The sequence below is a fragment of the Harpia harpyja genome, chromosome 3 (genome assembly GCF_026419915.1).
Source record: "Harpia harpyja isolate bHarHar1 chromosome 3, bHarHar1 primary haplotype, whole genome shotgun sequence".
Classification (NCBI taxonomy): domain Eukaryota; kingdom Metazoa; phylum Chordata; class Aves; order Accipitriformes; family Accipitridae; genus Harpia; species Harpia harpyja.
The window spans coordinates 66,856,671-66,876,208 of record NC_068942.1 but is presented as its reverse complement, the minus strand read 5'-3'; the positions used below and the strand labels follow the sequence as shown (position 1 = coordinate 66,876,208).

The 19,538-nt window shown below is 42.2% G+C and overlaps 2 protein-coding genes and 1 non-coding gene across 3 annotated transcripts in view; 2 read left to right on the top strand and 1 right to left on the bottom strand.

The window, feature by feature from the left end:
• Positions 1-759: 759 nt before the first annotated feature.
• GLRX5 (glutaredoxin 5) lies at positions 760-8,825 on the bottom strand. The gene is made up of 2 exons (XM_052783087.1): positions 8,504-8,825; positions 760-2,955 (listed from the first exon to the last, which is right to left on the bottom strand). The coding sequence occupies exons 1-2, from the start codon at positions 8,808-8,810 to the stop codon at positions 2,777-2,779; spliced, it is 486 nt and encodes a 161-aa protein (XP_052639047.1). The 5' UTR covers positions 8,811-8,825; the 3' UTR covers positions 760-2,776.
• Positions 8,826-9,523: 698 nt separating this feature from the next.
• SYNE3 (spectrin repeat containing nuclear envelope family member 3) overlaps positions 9,524-19,538 on the top strand; it is a 93,516-nt gene continuing 83,501 nt past the window's right edge. Inside the window, exon 1 of the mRNA XM_052783079.1 lies at positions 9,524-10,297. The gene's annotated coding sequence lies outside the window, so the exon portion shown is untranslated. The remainder of the gene's footprint in view (positions 10,298-19,538) is intronic.
• LOC128140259 (small Cajal body-specific RNA 13) lies at positions 11,413-11,686 on the top strand. Its single transcript, XR_008234673.1, has one exon. It is a non-coding gene; the product is annotated as a small Cajal body-specific RNA 13 (non-coding RNA).

Here is a 19,538-nt window from a genome sequence, read left to right as displayed (position 1 = left end):
CAAATCTCTCATCAATGAGAGGCATGATTTTTTCTCAAAAAAATCAGCTCATTTGCAGTGGCAACCCTTTTGGATAGAAAGCACATGCTCCCTTTTGCCTCTAGTTTGAGGGACAGCAAAAGCCGACAAGCAGAGTGCAGAATACTGTCCATCTTCTAAGATGATCAACCTAACTCAGAACTAGCTTCTTGGGGAAAATACTCTCAGTCAACTCCCAAAATAAGCCTCTTCATAAGCACCTGCAGTTTAACAATTTGACAGTGATTTTTTATTGCAGTTGGATTAACATGAGCATTTATATAGATGTAATATGTAAAACAACCACTCACGCACACAGAGCCTGGAAAGTTATGGCTTATACAGGAATGCAGGCAGAAGTCACGTTTTAAATTCTCACTCTTGTGGCTCTGTCACACACAACTTTATGGTATCACTGTTGCTTTTACTAGGTCAATCACAACACATTCCAATCATGCAAAGGATTGATATAAACGCTACTATATAGTGTTACGTAAAATTTTAACCAGATAATTAAAAACTAAAAAGTCTAAGGGGAAGGAAGTAGAGAAAGTAGAAAAAATTTTATAGTTTTGGTAAAAGTAGGAACTCATGCTGGGAGAAAAATATTGCTGCTTAGTGGAGAAAGAAGACCCGACAATGCTAAATTTACCTTTATGTTAGACTACCAGCAGATGGTACTGAAAAATATTCAACATTTGCAGAAGAATAAAGAATAGAGCTCTATGAAACAGCAGAGTCGGGGTTTTGGTTTTTTTAATAGATTTATTTAGTAGCTAGACCAAGAGTTAACCATTGAAGCAGAAAATAATTTAATTTTCGTTACTTTATTCTTTGTTTACTGTGTACCTCCATTTCAATAGGTCTTTTGACACAAATAACCAAAGACTTCTGAAATTCACTTATTTTTCTAAACGTCTTTTTACATTCAGAATGGCAAAAACTACTTGCGAAAGATTAGCTATAATAAAGCTTATTTAATTTGAATTCAAAAAGAGGTAACCCTGAAATGGTCAGAACTAACCTTCATCTATACCTAAAGCTTTTCATTCCATGAATGTGATGTGGTATATGAGCAAAAAATCCTGCACTCATATCTCCATGCCTAACAGCCACAAGTGACTGCCTCTGAGTGTAACTTATTCATACTCAGTGGTCATTCAGTCACCTCTACTGGCACTGGGCAGCTGTCATGAACAAGTGAATACATAGAGAACGTACACACTGTATTTAATCCTGGTGATACTGACTACATTAAAACTATACAGTAAGCTTACTGTAACAAGTTTGGCAAATTCTGTGAAGAATGTACCAGTATAGTTTCTCCACTGGACAGCTTGCTCAAGTGGACAGGAGAGATTTAGAACTGGAACTTGCATCAAACCTCTCTTGTCTGCAAGATCCAGTCCTGACTTCCTCTTCTACTGACCATTCGTATTTTTCCTTTCTCTAACACATTTTCTATCCTATGCAGTGGAAAACATTTTAGGTTTCACATCAAAAGTAGCATCAGTTTCCTTAGCCATTTAAAATAAAGAAGAACTACTGTAGAAAATCAACATAAAATACAGTTTATTTCCAATCATTTGCCTAACTCACATGCAAATGGTTTATATTTATAAAAGTAAACTGCATTTAGAAACAGCTTGGTTAGCTTTTAACCTTAGCAGTATTGTTGTACAGCTGAAGCTACACTGGTTAATATAATTTGCTTTCACTTAGGGAAACATGGTTAGATAGGTATTGAAGACTTCAGAGACTTTCCACAAAGAAGTATTTATCTATTCAGTAGCCTCTCTGCTGCACTCATCTTATCTACGTGAAACATTTCATCTGTTAATCCCACGTTTGAAGACCATACTCTTTGCAGCACAGCAGTCAGGAGAAAATACTCGGAGATACAACAAACATAAAAAGATAACTTAGCAACTAGCAAATAATACAAGATTACAGTAGTAACTGAAGTATTGTCCTGTACTATTTCAAGCTAGAATACTGAAGCCTTAAACAATTCCCACATTTTAGCACTGACACAGAACTGCAATACACAAAGTATATAAGCAGAGGGGAAAGCTGCTTTGCAAGAGGTAGAAAAGGTTTTATAAAATCTTTAGGCACAATTCTTAGCAATCTTTTAAAAGCCATCAGAAAGTTACAAAGTAATAATGACCATTATACATGTATTTGTACAAGTCTGTTTATTTTTACCCTTTGGAATAAAAGTATATTTCATGCACTCTCATATAATCTTTTTTTCTCCTATATCATATGTGATTACAGAAGTTTTACAGGCTCTCAGGAAGTCTTATCACCAGGAGTTATACAGCAAAACTGATGCACAATTACTTAACGCTTTTTCAAGAGGAACAAGGGAATGCAAACGCTGTTTGCGTAGGGTCATGGATCAAAGACCAGATAAACACATACTCAAAATCCATAAAAATATTATTAGTTATTTTGGTTTACTCCCACCTCAATCAAGAAGAGAATGCTTTTAGAAGCGAACTTTTTTAAAACACAGAATTCCACAAATGTACGCTTTACAGTGCAGTGGTTATACTCAAATTTTCACAATATCCATAAATCAAAATACCAAGATCACTACATTTACCATGAGCTAACAGACATTCACAGAGAAATCTTAGTGTCAGTTCAAAAAGATGCCTTCTTTGAGCTAAAGTACGTAAGGCTTTACTGGTAAAAAGTTCTTATCGAAGATTTGCTTTATTCCCGTCACAGCATCTTTTTTTTGCTCATTTTACTTTTTGTCTTGGTCTTTTTCTGCATCCAGAAGTGCTGAACGGATTCCTAGCTTCTTCAGCTCTTCTACGAGATCTCCATTCTGATGCATCTGGAGGAGTATATCACAGCCACCAACGAATTCACCATTGAGGTATACTTGTGGGATGGTAGGCCAGTTAGAGTAGTTTTTTATTCCTGCATAAGGAAAAAAAAAATAAATAAAGGTTTTCCCCCCATCTCCAAATAGAATGGTATTTTAAATAGAATACATTGCTTCTACCTGACAGTACTACTGGTATTTTCATTTCTCGCCCATTGAGGCAAAAATTTATCTATGTAACAGGAGCACTATCAGAAAAACTACATTAAAGTTAGGTTTGGTTCTCACTCCAGCTCAAAGATGTGGGTTGAAAGATACAGAGTCAGCTCCTATACTGACTTCAAACAGGAGCTAGGAAAAGGTAGCATCTCTTTTCCCTCCCAGGAAACGAGCAAATAGGATTTTTCAATCAATTAAAGAAATAAGAAGTATTGAAAAATACTGAGAACTGTTTACATTCAGTTATCCTTTATATTTCCCAAAGGTACTTTAAAATATTTTATGTTCTTACTGAATTCATACAGTTATACTTACTACTGCAATTTCAATTGCAAGATATATTCGCCCCTCTAGAAGCCTTATGAATTTCAAATTGCTTTATCTTTCATTGCCAGACCTTACAGCCCATGGGAGGGGCACAAAGGCTGAAGTCGCTTTAAAAGTACTCATTAAACATAACAGAGCTCGAGCCACAATTACGAAGTACAGAATTAAAGTTTAAAACTATACTTCATAGAAGACAAGTGTAAGACCATCCAAAAATATTAACTGATCAGCTGGTATAAATTGAATCCCAACTTGCACTTAAAGACATCACGCAAGAAATTATACAGAAGAATCATATCTAATTTGCCACTTTTTAAATGACCCTTCACACAAAGCCATTATTTCTATAGCAGAGGAAGTAGTTCAATTCTACATCCGCATGCTGTTATACCGAGTCCACCAGCACTTGCTTAGATGCCAAGTTTTGAATTCAACATTTTTATACATTTTTCAATATGTAATGCCTGCAATTTTTCTACTAAAGGCACAAAAGCCCGTATAGCAAATTTACGTCTACAGACAACAGAAGTGCCTTTTCAGATCAGAGCCCATTCACCTTGGAAGTCAACCCTCTAAACAAGCATGTGTGAGCTTTAGCGTAGGCTGTCAAAGTACTAACAGCAAGTATTAGACCTGTATAGCAGAAAACACAAGGGAATTTGCTTTCCCCTTAGAAAACATTTTAGCCTCTATAAAGATTGTAAAGGTAAAAACCAAAATATTTGAGGTAAAAAATAACCATATAAGCAAATTATGTTTACTTGATTGGAACTTAAACCACTTTCTTTTTTAATGCATAAGCGCATAGATATACAATAGGATTATGATTTTAATGCATAAAAGATGAAATAGACCTAATAATTCCCCTTAGTCAAATACCAGTGTGTTTAAAAAAACCCCACTAAAATAAGAATAATCTAGCAAAAAAATTTGTTGTGACAAAGTGTTCCTAACCATGAAGTACAACATCAGCTAGGAGGTTTTATTTTGACTTCAGATTTTGTGCATGGAAAATTAATGCTTCAAAAGTCCAAAACAGCAAGTTTAGCATATAAATCAAGACCAAAGGGAACCCATAACCATTTAACCTAATCTCCAGCATCACCTCCTGTAACTTCTTCCTTAGTATTTCATTAAAACCTCTCTCAGTTGTTTAAATACAGTTTGCAGAAATGATAAGCTTTGATGTCACTTTGTGTTTATCGGTACTTTTGTTTAACGCTCCTTGGCCTTTGAGCACTCAGAACTGCTCAAACTGTCCTAAAAATCTTTTAACCCATAATAGTCGCAATGAAAAAGTGAGTCCCAACATTAAGGCATGCTTAAAGATAACCCTACTCAAAGGGGCCACTGCAGATATGAAATAGAGTTTGTTTTTGTTAAGATATTGTAATGCTAAACGTGAACTGAGAACCAAAGGCTCTGCATAATAAACCTACTGCTAATAAGCATTCCAGGGTAATATTTACACCATTCTTTCACAGAACTATTTTCCGCAAGGATCCAACTGCACATACATACAAGCGCTGGTAGTACTTTCAAGGGTCTATCCAACTTCAGATAAAAATACGAATACAATCAGGCTCAGTTTCTCTGTATGCTGCATTTCATGTATTAGACAAGCTGCTTTAAAAGCCTTCATGCTGGGGCTCAACCAGATTACAAATTGAATACCTCCTGAACTGGCTAACCAACTCCTAGCTTAGCAGAGCAGTTACTGATCCTATTTCAGTAGTGTTAAAGCATGTTAGCCTGGTCTATGCTTGCTGCCCTCAGATGCACTTTTGTGACTGATCCTTCAGCAGCACAGACACCCCAAGGGATTTCCTTCCCACTCCCTGCAGGTTAACAAAGCTTCTGCTTTGAAGTGCTGTTTGCTTTGTAAAACCACACTTCACAGATCAAGTTTACAGTTTGACAGCTGAGCTAGTACACTTTGGCTGTGAAACCAGAATCAGTGCAAACTGCTACTGAAAGGGGTACCTAGCGCACTCCCACCCCATCTCCCCAACTCCAGTTACCAATTCTCAGCCTCCCTCTTGCCAGCATTAGCACTTATCAATGATGGGCCACATCAGAGAACTGACTCAAGCAACAACTCTCACTCCTAGACACTTTCTCTAGAAAAGCAACACATTTTCATGGAGATCGTTAGTACTGGTGCAAGCATGATTGAGGGAAAGCTAGCCCAAAGGCCAGAGGAAGGATCAAGACCACCCTCTCAGCAGCATCCCATACTTAGGTAATGTAAAGCAACAATGAAAATAATCTGAGGGTGAACTACCACAACAGTTTAAACCACCACTTTTCCAGTATGTAATGCCAAGCTTCTCTGCCACCTTAGTGACCTGAACCAGCCTAATGCTGTCCATCAGCTGAGAGCAGGATCACTTCTGGAAGAGCAAACTTAGAGAAACTTGAATTGCCATGGAGTCCAAGAGAGGGCCGAGGTCTCTTAAACCAGCTATAATAAGGAAGGATTTGTGTCAGGGAAGCATATCCTCAGCTCAAGTTCAGAAAAATCACATGAAGTACCATTTAGTTGGTACTAGTTAGTACTATTTAGTTTCACAGATCTGAGTGTGCTTTTGGGTGAAGAGGCAAGTAGGGGAATTGTTCTGGTTTTACAGCTTGCCATATTTTAGAGCAGGGCAAGTTTCAGCAATCAAACTATAACAACCTGAAAATAAGGTGTTTCAATAGATACAGGAAAGAAACCAATCAGCACTTCAAACATGCCTGAACCACCATCTCTCCAACAGCCTGCTCTTACTACAAATGTATAAGCATACAGATATGCAAAGATTTAAGTTATGTTCGGGTGAATACAAAGCTGGTGACCAGCTCACATACAGTAATCTCCTTGCAGATCAATCTGTAGTTGATGTATTTGATATTTTCACAGCTAAAAGTTCAGCATCCCCTCACTAACCACACACGCATGCATGCAGATTATGTTCACAGAGAGGACTTTGGAAAGCATCACAAGCTGCATATCTTAACTTTTCAGCACCTGAGGCCAGATCCTGGGGGGAGACTAAGAGGGCCTTCAGGCAGCCACTGCTGAATCATACTTGGCAACTTAAAAGAGCTACAGCTTCCAGCAGCCCTCTCCTCTGTCAGAGATTGCCATCTGCAGAAGCAGGCACATACTGACTTTTTAGGGTGCAGTAGGTAATACAGCTGAAGCAGTACAACAGCCCACTGGCCTTGAAAGTAGTGATGTCGTTCCCCAACTCTTCAAGGCTCCACCCCTGGTGCTGGCTCTGGCACTCACCTCACAGTACAACAAGCTACTTCAACTTGCACGCCCAGTGATCCAGTTAATAAATCGAGCTGACTCTCCGTGCAGTCGGACCAGTGCCAAAGCTGATGCATGGAAGGGAACAGAACAACTTCTTTAAGCACCTGAGAACCAGCAGGATGTTGTGCAAGTGTACGCTCTGTTACTGGCTTAGCCAAACAGTCCGGATCAAACCACTGATTTTAATTTAAAGCTCAGGTAGCCAGGAGGGCAATAACCTCTCGGATCACCTAGCACAAGCCAGAGTTCATTTGGAGGAAAAAATTAACGTGCTCAGAAGGGAGATGTTCCTGTTACATAGCAAGAAAATATTACATATTCACATGGTCAACTCCCCAGAGACTGTAACTTACAAATTCATTGCCCATTCCAAGGGCTTACAAAAGCCCTCTCAACCAAAAGTGAAATGCTGATAGTTTGATTTCAACGTTTTGTTTCCTCCTTTTTAGTTTATGAGTTTGTTCTAGTAAACTGTACGATTAATAAATTCAGATATGTAAATAAAATTTAGAAAACTACCATGATTTGCTCACCTGCCAAAGGCAGTAGAGGATTTACTTGAACAAAACCAACATTCATTAACAAAAAATGTCATCACATCCAAATTCCAGCATTTAAGCTTTTATACCATACCAACTGTTATACCTGTGAACTGAAAAGCAAGCAAGGATTGGAAAAATCAGCCTTTCAGCTAAAAGCTAACAAAACCCTGTATTAGTCGGATGATTCCAAAAACACAGAAGGAAGTCACCTGATACATGCCAGTATGTGGCTTTAAAGCACATTTTAGTGGATTCTGGACAAGAACTGTTAATGCTGTGCACCTGCAAGACTAGTTACTACATACTATTATTTTTTGTTTGTTTTAAAACTTTCTCAGATAAACACGTAAAACCTCAACAGTCAGCTACGCACATTGAAGACAGAAAGAAGAAAAGCGTTATGAGAACAGCGTACTAGCTTTCTACAACTTGCAAAACCCCTTATATAGAATAGCTCCTGCCACTTGAGCAGTAATGCTGAAACTATTGCTAAATATTTCTTGTGCAAATTATTAGCATAATCTTGCACGTTATCAGAAGATCCCCAGCAGACAGTGCCAGCAGGGAATCAAGCGGTTACAAGTCCAAGCCATTCATGAAATTTCACCATACTGTTCACAGGGAGGATGAAATCTGATAATGAAGTATTTTAGGGGTCTTTTAAGGCAGCTTTGTATCTATTAGCTAGGCAAGGCAGCGTAGCACAAAAAGCCCGATCTCCAAGAGTTACCCCATAAGCATAACTGCATTCTGCTGATAACTAAGACACTCTCGGACACAGCATGGGTTACAGAAACCAGACGGGGACGTCCAGGCAAAGCAACCTCAATGGCTCACCTCTGTGACACGCTTCAAATTCCGCAAACCCCCCAGCCCCGGGACGTAGGCCCGCTTATAAAACCGACCCAAGCCCACAAAAAACCCAAGAAAGCGAGCAAAAGCAAGTTAACGCTGTGAAAAGCGGCGGGGGGCTGCCACCCAGAGCCCGGCAGGAGGTCCGAGGCGTCAGGGCAGCCCCGACCGCCGGCAGGGTTACACCCGCCGGAGCCTCCGGGGGCCCTTCCGAGAGGGAAGCCGGGACTTCGGGGTCCTGGCTCTGCCCCGTCACAGCGGCGTTTCCCAAAGAGAAGCCCGGTGCCGGCTCGGGCTATGTGCAAGCCGCGGCAGCGGGGGAGGCGGCGCCCAAAGGTGACCCCCGGCAGCCGCCGCGCCCGGCCCCGGCCCCAGGCCCGGCCCCCGGCCGCCGCTGACCTTGGCGGAGGTCGGGGTCCTGTAGGACGTCGTGGGCGCGGTAGTCCTCCACGCCGTGCAGGCGCAGGATCTGCACGACAGCGTTGCTGAAGCCGCAGAGGGGCTGCGCCGGGCTGCCCTTCATGAACACCACCACCGGGTGCGCCCGCACCAGCCGCTCCACCGCCTCCCGCGACCCCGAGCCGCCGCTGCCGCCGCCCTCGGCCTCGGCCCCGCCGCCCCCGCCGGCCGCCTGGCTCAGCGGCCGCCCGGCCCGGCCCCCCGCGGCGGCGCCCAACCGCCAGGCCGCGCGCACCACCCCGCTCATGCTGCCCCGACCGCCCACTGCCGGCTCCCGCCGCGCTCCGCCAGCCCCGAGACAGCGACGGCCGCCTGTTGGCGGAGAGCGGGAGAGGTCGCGGGGGAGCGTCTCCTCCGCGTTGGCGCAGCCAGCCGCCAATCAGCGCCGACGGCCAGTAGCGTGAAGACACAGCGAGCCTTGTCCCACCCGGCAACCCCGAGGCTACAGATAGCTTTCCTATTTGTGAAGGGAACCGCGCCGCTGCAGTTGTATTGGGAGGAGCGCCTGTCAATCTAACGCCGCTTCGTTAATCCCCGCCCGCTCCGCGGACGCGATTGGCCAGGCTTCCCCGCAGCGCTGTTTTGCTGGGGAGGCCCAGGGGGCGCGTGGGTAACGTTAGCTCCTTCCGCTTCCGGGTAGCGGCCGCGCCCGTGGCGGTGGGGCCCGCCCAGCGCGCCCCGGTCGCTTTCCGTCTGACCGGCGGCGGGGGGATGGATGATGTGCCGCGGGGCGCGGAGCCGCCCGGACACCCACCCACTGCTAGCTCCGCGGGACGGCGGGGAAGGGGAAGGGGAAGGGGAGGGGGCGGCAAGGCACGGCACGGAGGCCCGCGGGGCGGCCGCCGCCGTGCTCGGCCGCTCCCTTCGGGCCCGGCGGCTTCGCGCGGAGCCGTGAGGGTGGCGCGCGGCTGCGGTGGAGCCGGGACCCGCGGGGTCGGGTCGGGTTTTATCCCGCCGGCCCTTTGGCGTCGCAGGCTGCGGGGCAGCTCGCTGGGGCTGGGGGGCGCGCCGGGAGTCAGAACCGTGTCGGCGGTTGAACGAAGTCCGGGGGAAGGGGGCTGCGGAGGGGCACGCTGCCGTGGGGCGTCGGCTGCCCGCGCCGGGTGGAAGGAACTCTTCGGTGGCGAGGCGTGTTCAGATGCGCGGGTTGCAGCGGTGGGAGCGTGTCCGCGGAAGAGCCGCGCCGTGCAGCCGGCAGCTGTTGTTATCGCGGCCGGCGGAGGAGGCAGCCGAGGCGTTATGGGGGCGGCTGGCGACGCGCCGGCTGGGCCTGTCTGCTCGGCAGCTTTGGGGGTCTCCAGAGGTCTGTCTGACTGGAGTCACTTGCTGGGTTTTGGCTGACTTTTAATGGGATGAAGCAGGCGGTTTGTATCCCTGAGAACTAGCAGGTCTTTGCACGCTTCGCTGTAGTGCGAGGGGAGGAGAGCCGAGTAACCAACCGGCAGCTTCGCGCAGCTTGGCCTGACCCTGGCACAGCCGGCGGCGGGGGTGGCAGCGAGATGGAGAGGGGGGAGCGCGATGGGGCCGGCCGGCGGCCTGTGCGGGAGGTTGGCGCGGTTGGCGCTGGCGGACGCGCAGGACGGCCCAGCGTCAGCCAGGGAAGCGCGGAATGTGGAACGCGTCCCGCAAATGGCGGCGTGCGCAGCCAACTTTGAGCTCCCGGGCAGACGCCGGATTCTTTGCAAGAACGTGGAGCAGAGCGCGGAGGTCTCCTACAGCAGCCGCGTCCATCCCGTGAGTAGAAGAAAACGTTGAAAAGTTTTCCTCTGTGCTAAACCAGAGTCTCTCACAAATAACAAAGTGTATTTCTGAGTATTAATTTGCACTGCAGCTCTAGCATCTGGACTTTTGGTATATTAGTGGTAATTTGTATTGCTTGCGTTTGTAAGGAAAATGATTTTTTTTCCACCCGGTTCCGCTCATGTGACAGCTTTACAAACAAGACCAGCTTGTCTTCAGCATTCAGAAGACTGTTTGCTAGTTCTTGATTTTTGTCAAATCCAGCTGATACTTGAATGACAACTCATTTTTCATTTTGTATGAAACCATCTTCAGGCATTACTTCCGTTGCCTTTTATTTAAATTTAATTAGAACACATTCCAAAGGAAGTTGTGGCAAACTTGCAGTTTGTCATCCCACGTGAATAGCTTATGAATAAAAAAAGTGTTGCTGCGGTATTTGAAAATATATGTATTTATGAAGAAATAATTTCTATTATGAATCTAAAGGAAAAGTTCACGTATTGTTGATGAACATTGTGCATTGTGTGTGTCAGTATGTTTTGTATTCAGCAGAACATCAGAAGCCAGATCACAGGCTGATCAAGACGCAGAGAAGTTACTGCTCTCTGTGGCTTATTTGTTGTGACTAACATGGTGCAAGGTTGTGCAATATGGAAACAAAAAATAGTATCCAGTTCGTGCTAGATAAAACTTCAGTAAATTCTGCAAAGCAAAAATATGGGGTTTTTTATTTGTTGAACTGCTACGGTATACAGAGGCTTGACGAGCGTCATAGCCCAAGTGGTCTAGTTTGTCATTTTAATCTAGCAGAAAGACTCCTGACACTTTAAGATCCTGGGGAGTCAGAGGGGAATTAAACTAAAATTGAGTAAAAAGAAAGAGATCTTTCTATTCTTAAAGGCAACTAAATGTTTTCTTTCAAAAAAATGTCAGGCTATGAACAGAACTTTGCAGTATTTGCCTTCCTGAATTTCATTCTAGCTATTTCTACAAGGATGTGGTTCATTAGAAATTATAAGTGAAATAAGGACATCAAACTGAAGTGTAATAAACCCTTGTGAGAATACGTTCCTTCTGGAATAACATAACCACAGTTGTAGTTTAATCCTCTGTAGTCCAAGAGATGCCCTTGGTTGTTAGTACTCTGGGCATACCAGGCTTGCAGAGAGAGCACCTGCGTGAGGAAGCCGAGGCATGCCTGTAAGAGTCGCAGCAGCAACATGCGCAATATTCCTCTAACAGTTAACGATTCTGTTGCCACGGAGATAATGACTTATCCCATGTCATTATTGATCTATCAACAGTAAGAGCAATTTTGCAGTCCGATATTGTTTAGCAAATAGAGTAACATCTGCTGAACACTGAAAAACTGCTATAAATTTTAGAAAGCTTCTCTGAAGTCTGTGTACTGGGTTAAATAAAAGTACGTGAATTTATAGTTACTTGCTGTGGTTTTGTGAGATTGGCCTGTGAGATAATATTAAGCTTTACAGAACGCTTTTTAATAAAATATTTAGTATGGTCAAATACTTTTGGATTATGCAATATGCAGCACTCTCTTAGTCGATAAACACTTTTCCCTACTGATAAGACTTAGAACAATTAGCCCATGTACACTTTAGAAACAAAGAGATAATTATTTGTTACCTGGTCCAGTCTTCTATCAGTCTAAGTGAAACTTCTTGTATTTTCCAGATAATGATTTAAATCATCTGTTCAGAAGAAATATTAATGGGACTCCCATAAGACTCCTGACATTTTGCTGATGTTCCTGTTAGAAGACCTGTCACCTCATTTTGAGAACAGTAATAAAAGCGCCAGTATTCAAACTGCAGGGCTTAAATGCTCATAGTAACAAATTAGGTTACTTCCAGGCATTTTGCTGCTGAACAGAATTACTAGTTACAAATTGGTGGTTTGAGGTTCTTACACAGTGCACAAGAAGGTAGACATCTAAGAACAATACTGTCAGCAGAAAGTTGTTTTGTTTGTTTTTTAAAAAGGTGAGGGTTAAGTTAGCTGGTGAGAAAGATCAGAAGAGAAGTCTCAGTTCAGCTTATCGGAACGGGACACCTCTTCGTGTCCAAGTCAGATATCTGTGTGTCTTTCTGACTTGTGATAGTGCCTGGAAGTGAAGTCCCTTATTGCCCCTTAACGATTGAGCTCTACTTAGATGGTTTTATTGTCTCTTGAAGCTTTTTAGTGGGATGGCTTGAGCTCCAGCTGTTCTACATGCCAGGTAAATAATTTCAGCATACCATCAAGGCAACATCTGGCAGCACCAACATATCCTCAGTTTTGAGAGTATTAAGAATGCTTAAAATGTACCTACAGTTCTGGACTGCACAGTTAAAACTTGTGTGGGATGCCTAAATTGTGAACACTGAAGAAATGTCTGTGAAAAGTTCTTGCTTATTTTGAAGGTGTGCTAGTTTGAAAAAGTTGTGCGACAAGCAGCAGAAACGTAGAAGTGCTGCGGGGGTTTTACTGGTGTAGAAACTCAGGTCCTGTGGGAAATTGACATTTTGGAATCTGAACTGTATCTAACTTCCTGTTTTGGACCTAATCTAGAGACCTATATGCAAGTTTGTTTCTGAACTAGATGGGTAATTAAATAATATTTATGGATTTATAGCATATTCCCATGAGGGTGTTTGTGTTACCTTTAAAATAAATGGTCCATTTCATAAATGACAGAGGCGAAGACTGTGTATGAAATTACCTAAGTCAGTTTAACTGGTGGGTGATCTACGTGATCTAAGGCAGCTTTTTGACTTAGATGGTGTAAGGATGCCTTTGGCAGAGAGAGGTCATGCTAATAATCAAAGGAAAAATGTCTGAGCCCCACATTTAACAAATAGAATGGAAGATCATGTTCAAGCTTGAGTGTGGACCTTTAAATGAGACAGTCTTGAGACTTCAAGCTTGCTTCTTAATGACACTGATCTCAACATATGCCTCTTTGTAGTAACACTCTGCTTTGTGAATTGTGAAGCTGTCCTGGAGCAAGGACATGTAGTGTGACCTTTATAATAGAGGATTAGAATTATTCTTTGGGATAAGTGAGCTTCTTGCAACTATTCTGCCTGACCAGAGTCTGTTAGACCCTTGTTGCTTATTTGCAGATGGTAATGGTGCTGGAGTCTTCCAGTATTGCAGAGGAAGCATAATTTTATATACATCTAACTTGTAATATTTCTCAGCTCTGCATATCTCTAATGAGAACACCTCTTGCCTCTTTTCACCCAGGAGTTATGAATGCCAAAATCTTTCACAGGCCTGAGAAAGGACTGGGCAAACTTTAGAAAGTAAAATTGATCTGCTAAATACAAAGATACTGTTACTGGATCAAGTCTTGAGCCATAGAAAGTTAGGGACTGGGATTATAACTATATGCATGTCCTGTTCTTTGCTTCCTGTGCATTCACTCTTGACCAGTGTTGCAGCAACAGGGTCCTGGGCTCTGAGTTTCTGATTTAACTTGGTATGGTAATTCGTAGAAATTGTAATTTACTTAAAAAGCTGGAAATGTCTTCTGGTCTTCCATAACTGTGGGAAAACCCCAGGGCACACTGCCTGTAAGAAGGATTCTTGTGCCCCAGTTAAGTTCTACTGGCATACTCTGGCTATAGCTGTGATGACAGGAGTGCTTTTGTTGGCTTAGCTTGTTTTAAGATCGTGCAGTTGCTGTCAGGCAAGAAAAGTTCAGATTAGCATGTATTTTGTGTCCACGAGAGGGCTCTGGCAGCTCTGGTCTGGCGGCTGGTGATCCCCGAGTTATGCACTTCGCTAAAATGGCAGGCTGTAGTAACTGAATGTTTGTTGCCTCTGAGAGCGATTACATCTGTTCTTGTTTAGCACTTTTGAATTCCCTTATCTCTTTATATATAAAGTTAAAAAAAAATTACAGTAAGTTATTTTTCTGTGTAATTTTGAGAAATGCATCTCATGTTACAAAAACTTGCCTCAACTTCAATAAACAGCACTGGTCATTTGTTCTCTTCTGTGGCAGAAGACAGATAGTACTAAGCATGTGTCATCACACGTGAGTTTCAACTGTATGAGATATTTCTCCAAGTAAAAATTAAGAGTTTTGCACACATCAATGTATTTGTAAAGTAGATGGAATTGTTATGGAGAATCTTAATTATTTTTTTTTTAATCTTAGTATTTTTAAACTTGGTACTACAATATTTCAATAAAGTTTTTATTTTTTCATCACGCACCCTTTAGTCTTTCAGTTTTTTCTAGGAATGTGTGTATACATTTTAACACATTTTTAAGTTCTTATAATGTTTCTTTGAAGGGGAACTACAGTCTAGTCAATGCTGTGACCCTCAATCACATGAACTGCTGTTGCTTAATCTTTTCTTGACAAATCTGTAATTCTGGGGAGCCTGCAAGCCTTTAAAACATGAGTCTTCAGTTGCTAGTGTTATCAATGTAATTTTATATTAGATGTAATATAAATAAGCTCTCATTACTGTAAAAATGTTGAGGGTAATTCTCAGCTGCATACTGCATGCTTGTAGAAGTGCAGAAGTGATATTTTAAAGCAGGGATGAAGAGCTTAAGTGAGTAGCTAAACTAAAATCAGTCATTGCAATCAATAACATTTGTTGTAAAAAGATGTCCCTAGTTGCACTATTATATAAAGTGTTGTGCAGAATAAAATGACCCTCATGTCACTTGCTTACATCTTTTTGTATGGATTGAAGCTTTCAAATTTTTATGTCACTTAGAGTTGTTTTGACTAAAATTTCCCACAGGAGTTGTGCAGTGGTTTATGCTCTGCTAAAGAGAACTTGAATTTGGATGAAGGAGATGTAAAGTGCGATGCCTCTCAGAAGACAGCTGTGGTGTGGAATTTGAGGGCTTGAAGCTTTACTGAGAACTGATCTTTGACAGGAATGTGCATGGAAATCTGCCCATGTTTGGCTGTGGTAGGAGGTTCTGAAAACTCTTATTTGTATATGTACAAACTAAATTGAGCTAAAAATCTGTTGGGTTTTTTCCCTCACTGTGTGTGATACTGTCCCTTATTTCTGAATTTTTGTGAGCTGGGCTAGACTATGCTTCCAGTAACAAAAGTAAGGAGAGGGTGTGCAAAGGCATGGGAAGCTGGGACTCAGGCGGAGTGGAGCTGTATTTCTCATCTGATGCAGACAGCTACACTGGTTGCTCCTAGAGATGTATGGGACAGTGTCTTCTTTCCAAGCCTATTCCAGATGTTGTCTCTGTCCCTTCAGAGCAGGGAGATTCTCAGACCAGATGTGTAACTTAACAAGGGACACTGAGATGGGGAGTATGGAGGGTAGAGGGAATCAGACTTAACTAGGAATGTGGGTAAGGCTGTAGCAGCTAGGTCTGATGGCACTGATAGCGGAAACTGCTAAAGCAGTGTTGGATAAAATTAGGAATAGAGTTTTGGGTAAAAAAAAAAAAAAAGTCTCTGCCATGAAAAAGACAGTGGGGATAGGACTGAAAGGGCTAAAGTTGAGTGGTGCATGCAAAATGGGCTCTCCCACGAGCGTGGAAATGAAACCTCAAAGCTTTTAGGTGAGAATCTAGTGGCAGCATGTCTCAGCCTTCTGTGCCACTGGTTACCTTAGTGACCACCCTGTGGTGATGAGCAACCAGCTTGTGCTCTTTCAGTCACTCCCTGCACAAGTTACCAGAGTCACATTCTGATCCAAGGTGGTTCATGCAAGGATCAATGTGAATTTGCATTGTGAAGTTTTTTTGTTGATGGACTTCTAAGGAAACAAGCGTGGATGCAGGTTGTTAAAGGAATGCTCTTAGAGTTGCAAAGTAGGACACTCAAGGAATGTTAGATATAGGCTGAACAACTTTCAAAATCGTGCATAAGAGGTCACACCAAAGTTTTCATTGTGACATGACATCTTTTTTGCCAGAAATGCTACATGTTCAGTGCATAGGCACTGATTTTCTTGGTGTGCCCTGAGGTTCAAAGGAAGGCTGCTTGCATGAGGACAGTACCAAAGCCTTTAATATGTCCTCCTTAGATGGACATTATTTTGATCTCTATTATGGAAGGAAACCTGGAAGTACAGTCCTCAGCAGTGCTCACTGCTGGTGTTTCTCTTTGAGTGTTCGTGCTGATACAGTTTGAAGGCTGACTTGGAAAAGTTTTCAGCCCTAGCAATTGTAATTAGAATCAATGAAGCAAAGAGTATGTGAAGTTGGAAAATAAGAAGTACTGCAAAAACTACTGGTAAAAGTTAGGTGTCTTAAACCAGGTTTCTGAAATCAATGGGTGCTTTGAACTTGCTGTGTTTTAAATCTCTGCCTGCTAACCACAGATTCTGATGTTGCAGGTAAATTGTGAGCTCCACTATGTTAAGCTTTCTGACAAAGTGTCCATGAGTACGGTAGGAGTATTTTGGATCACTTGGTTTTCAGAGGAGTTTTTATCTGATGTGAAGAAAATTAGACCCAAAGACCTAACAAACTTAAAATGGGAGAGAGGAGTGGGTGTGTTGGCATACTTGCATTTGTAATGTATGGACTAAAAGATCAAGAACAGAGTCTTGTGGGAGGTAAAAATACACATTCTTAAAGGGGAGGCCAGAAACTTGAATTTTTAGATTGCTACACTTACTTAAAACCAAAAACTTGTAAAACCAGAAATATCAATATAAAGATGAGGCAGTTTGGGGGTTTTTGATATTCTAAAATATTTTTTTTCTCCTTTTTTGAAGTATGAAAACCTGTATGTCTTGAAAATCTGACTGTTCTAAGAACAGGCAAACTAATTGAGAGAGCACTGCCAAATGCCCCATATAGGTACTGTGATTTTCTTGATTCTGACTGTGCACACGCAGCACTTTTAATGCTCATAACTGCATGACACACACATACAGGTTTCTTTGGTTACTAACCATGCACTTCCAGAGGACAAGCAGTTCTTTCACAGAATAGGCAGCTTCTCCATAAATACGAGCATATGCACCTTTCCTAAATGTGCATGAAAATAATTGCATAGAAGTTCTCTCTAATTGTAATGCTTACCTTTAAGTTAATTTCTTGCAATTCAATGATCGACGTCTCAATGCTGCAGTGCTCTGAACTCTTCCTCTGAAGTTCATAGTAGCCTTCCTCCCTTGCTGATGTCCATGGCAGCTGAGATTGCTCAGCAGCCTCCTTGGTCATAGCTAGTAACTCGCAGGATAAAGAACTTGTACTGGAAAGTTGTGTGCTATTTAACTGTAGCACTTGTTGGGCTTGTACAAAGGCCTGTTTTATAATCAGCTTGACTTCATTTAAAAAAAGAAAAAAGCATTTGCACCCTGTGAACAAAAGCCTGGGAAAAAGCTCTGAGTTTTAGAACAAGCACTTTTCTTGTGACAGTGGGGCACAGATCACTGAATCGTCCTTGGACTCCCTTTCCCCATTAGTAGCCCTTTTGCTCTTTGTCCAGAGATTTGTTTAGATACTAGTTTGCAATTGTTGCTAGTCCTGGGAAACATGAGGAGACAAAGGTACATCCTAGCAGCTGCTTTCTGTCACTGTACTTTAGTTTGAGACACTTGGTCAGAGGAAGTTGATCTGTGCTCTGTTGTAGTTTCATGCTAGACTACTGTGGCGAATGATTTAAGGTCCTTGTGCCATGGAAGGAGGAAAGTAAAACTAAAGGCTTCTCCTAGAACTATAGTCTTTTAAACACTGGCATACAAGCATTGTTTTGTGTAGCATGTGTTTCCCATGCCTTAAAAGACTAGATGCAAACAAATAAATTGTTTCACAAAGCTGGCATATCTAGAAACAGGGAGACTAGTACAAATGAAAGTATAGCTCCAGACTGCTGAGTCTCAGGGAAATCAAAATACCAAAACTGCACTTGCGGTGTGAAGGGAAGCAGAGAGCCACATGTAGTTGCATGTGATTAATTTTAATAGTAGAAAGCTTATGGAATGTTATATTTCAACAGTTGTCTTTGCTACTTATCCAGAGGACTCCAAAGAGTATTTTTTTTTTAAACCACCTTCTGGCATCTCCTTCTGTAACTTTAAAAAAAAAAAAAAAATTGTGGAGAGGAGCAAGGAAAAAAAAAAAATAATCCACTGGAGTTGGACCCAGATTTGGCTTCAAATCCTGATTTGCAATGAGCCTTGGCTTCCCTTGGCTTGGCTTCTGCTGATGTCAATGGGGGCATTGCTATTAGTTACAACAGTTATCATTGCATTCTCCTAAACCTACAACTTTCCATTTTGTTGCTGCTTCCTTCAAACTTTAAAGGCAGAAGTCAACATAACCCTTCCCTCATCTGCTTTCTGGCATGGCCAGATTGCTGCTCCAGAACATCTAGTCTTTTTTTCTCGGCACATTCAGACTCTCTAGCAAACTGTGTGTCTGCCTGTGGTTTGAGGTTTCTGGGTGCTACTGTAATACAGTCAGTAAACCTTTTTTGGTCCACAGAGAGTTCACACCATAAATCAATAATTGCATAAAATCTGACTTGTCTTCAGCTGCTGTCTCAAAGATTAAAAATGCTGATTATATGTAGGATTATTCATAAACCTAATTAATTTTCATATTTTTTTTTAAAGTGGGTTAGTATTGGGGGTTTTTCCTGTGTAAATAGAGTATAAAACACATGCAAAACAGAGAATATCTTTCATTTCAAAATGTGGGGAGACATTTGGACTTGTCTTTATTCCTACACCAGTTTACCATGGATGTCAAGTCTGTGTTCTTTAATTCACTTATTAATTAATCAAATTCTCATAGGTGAAAAACATGAAGATTTACAGGTAAGGAATAGTTTCTGGTTTTAATATACCAGCTATAATTCATGTGATTTTTAGACTATGTTTCTCATTGTTTGTAGGCTTGCACGGGATTCACAAGTGGTATGTGCTCTGTAAGTGCAGTGCTCCAAACCACATAAGCCTCAGCAATCCCACTGTCCTATCTCATCTGGAGGGAGACATGTCATATGAGCAAGCTTCTCTATTTCTATTTACTAGTGGAGAAACTTTTTTTTTTTCACCCCCTTCTTTTCTCAGAGATACTTTTACACTCTTCTCCAGTTTGCAGCCTCCTTCTATTTCCATGTTAACTTATCTTCCTAACTTAAACAGGTCACTGAGGGCTGAAAAGACACTTGGGAAAAGAGAGCTATGCAGAATAGTGCACTTCAAAAATATATTGTGAAGGAGGTAGCTGAAATCAGGGAAGATTCCTCAAAGAAACAAACTAAATTCAATCT

Bases quoted from the DNA above. Each gene is read 5' to 3' on its own strand.
- GLRX5 (XM_052783087.1), bottom strand. From the start codon at position 8,810: ATGAGCGGGGTGGTGCGCGCGGCCTGGCGGTTGGGCGCCGCCGCGGGG. The intron at 2,956-8,503 runs GTCAGCGGCGGC...TTCCTTATGCAG, and splicing joins GGACCCCGACCTCCGCCAAG to GAATAAAAAACTACTCTAAC.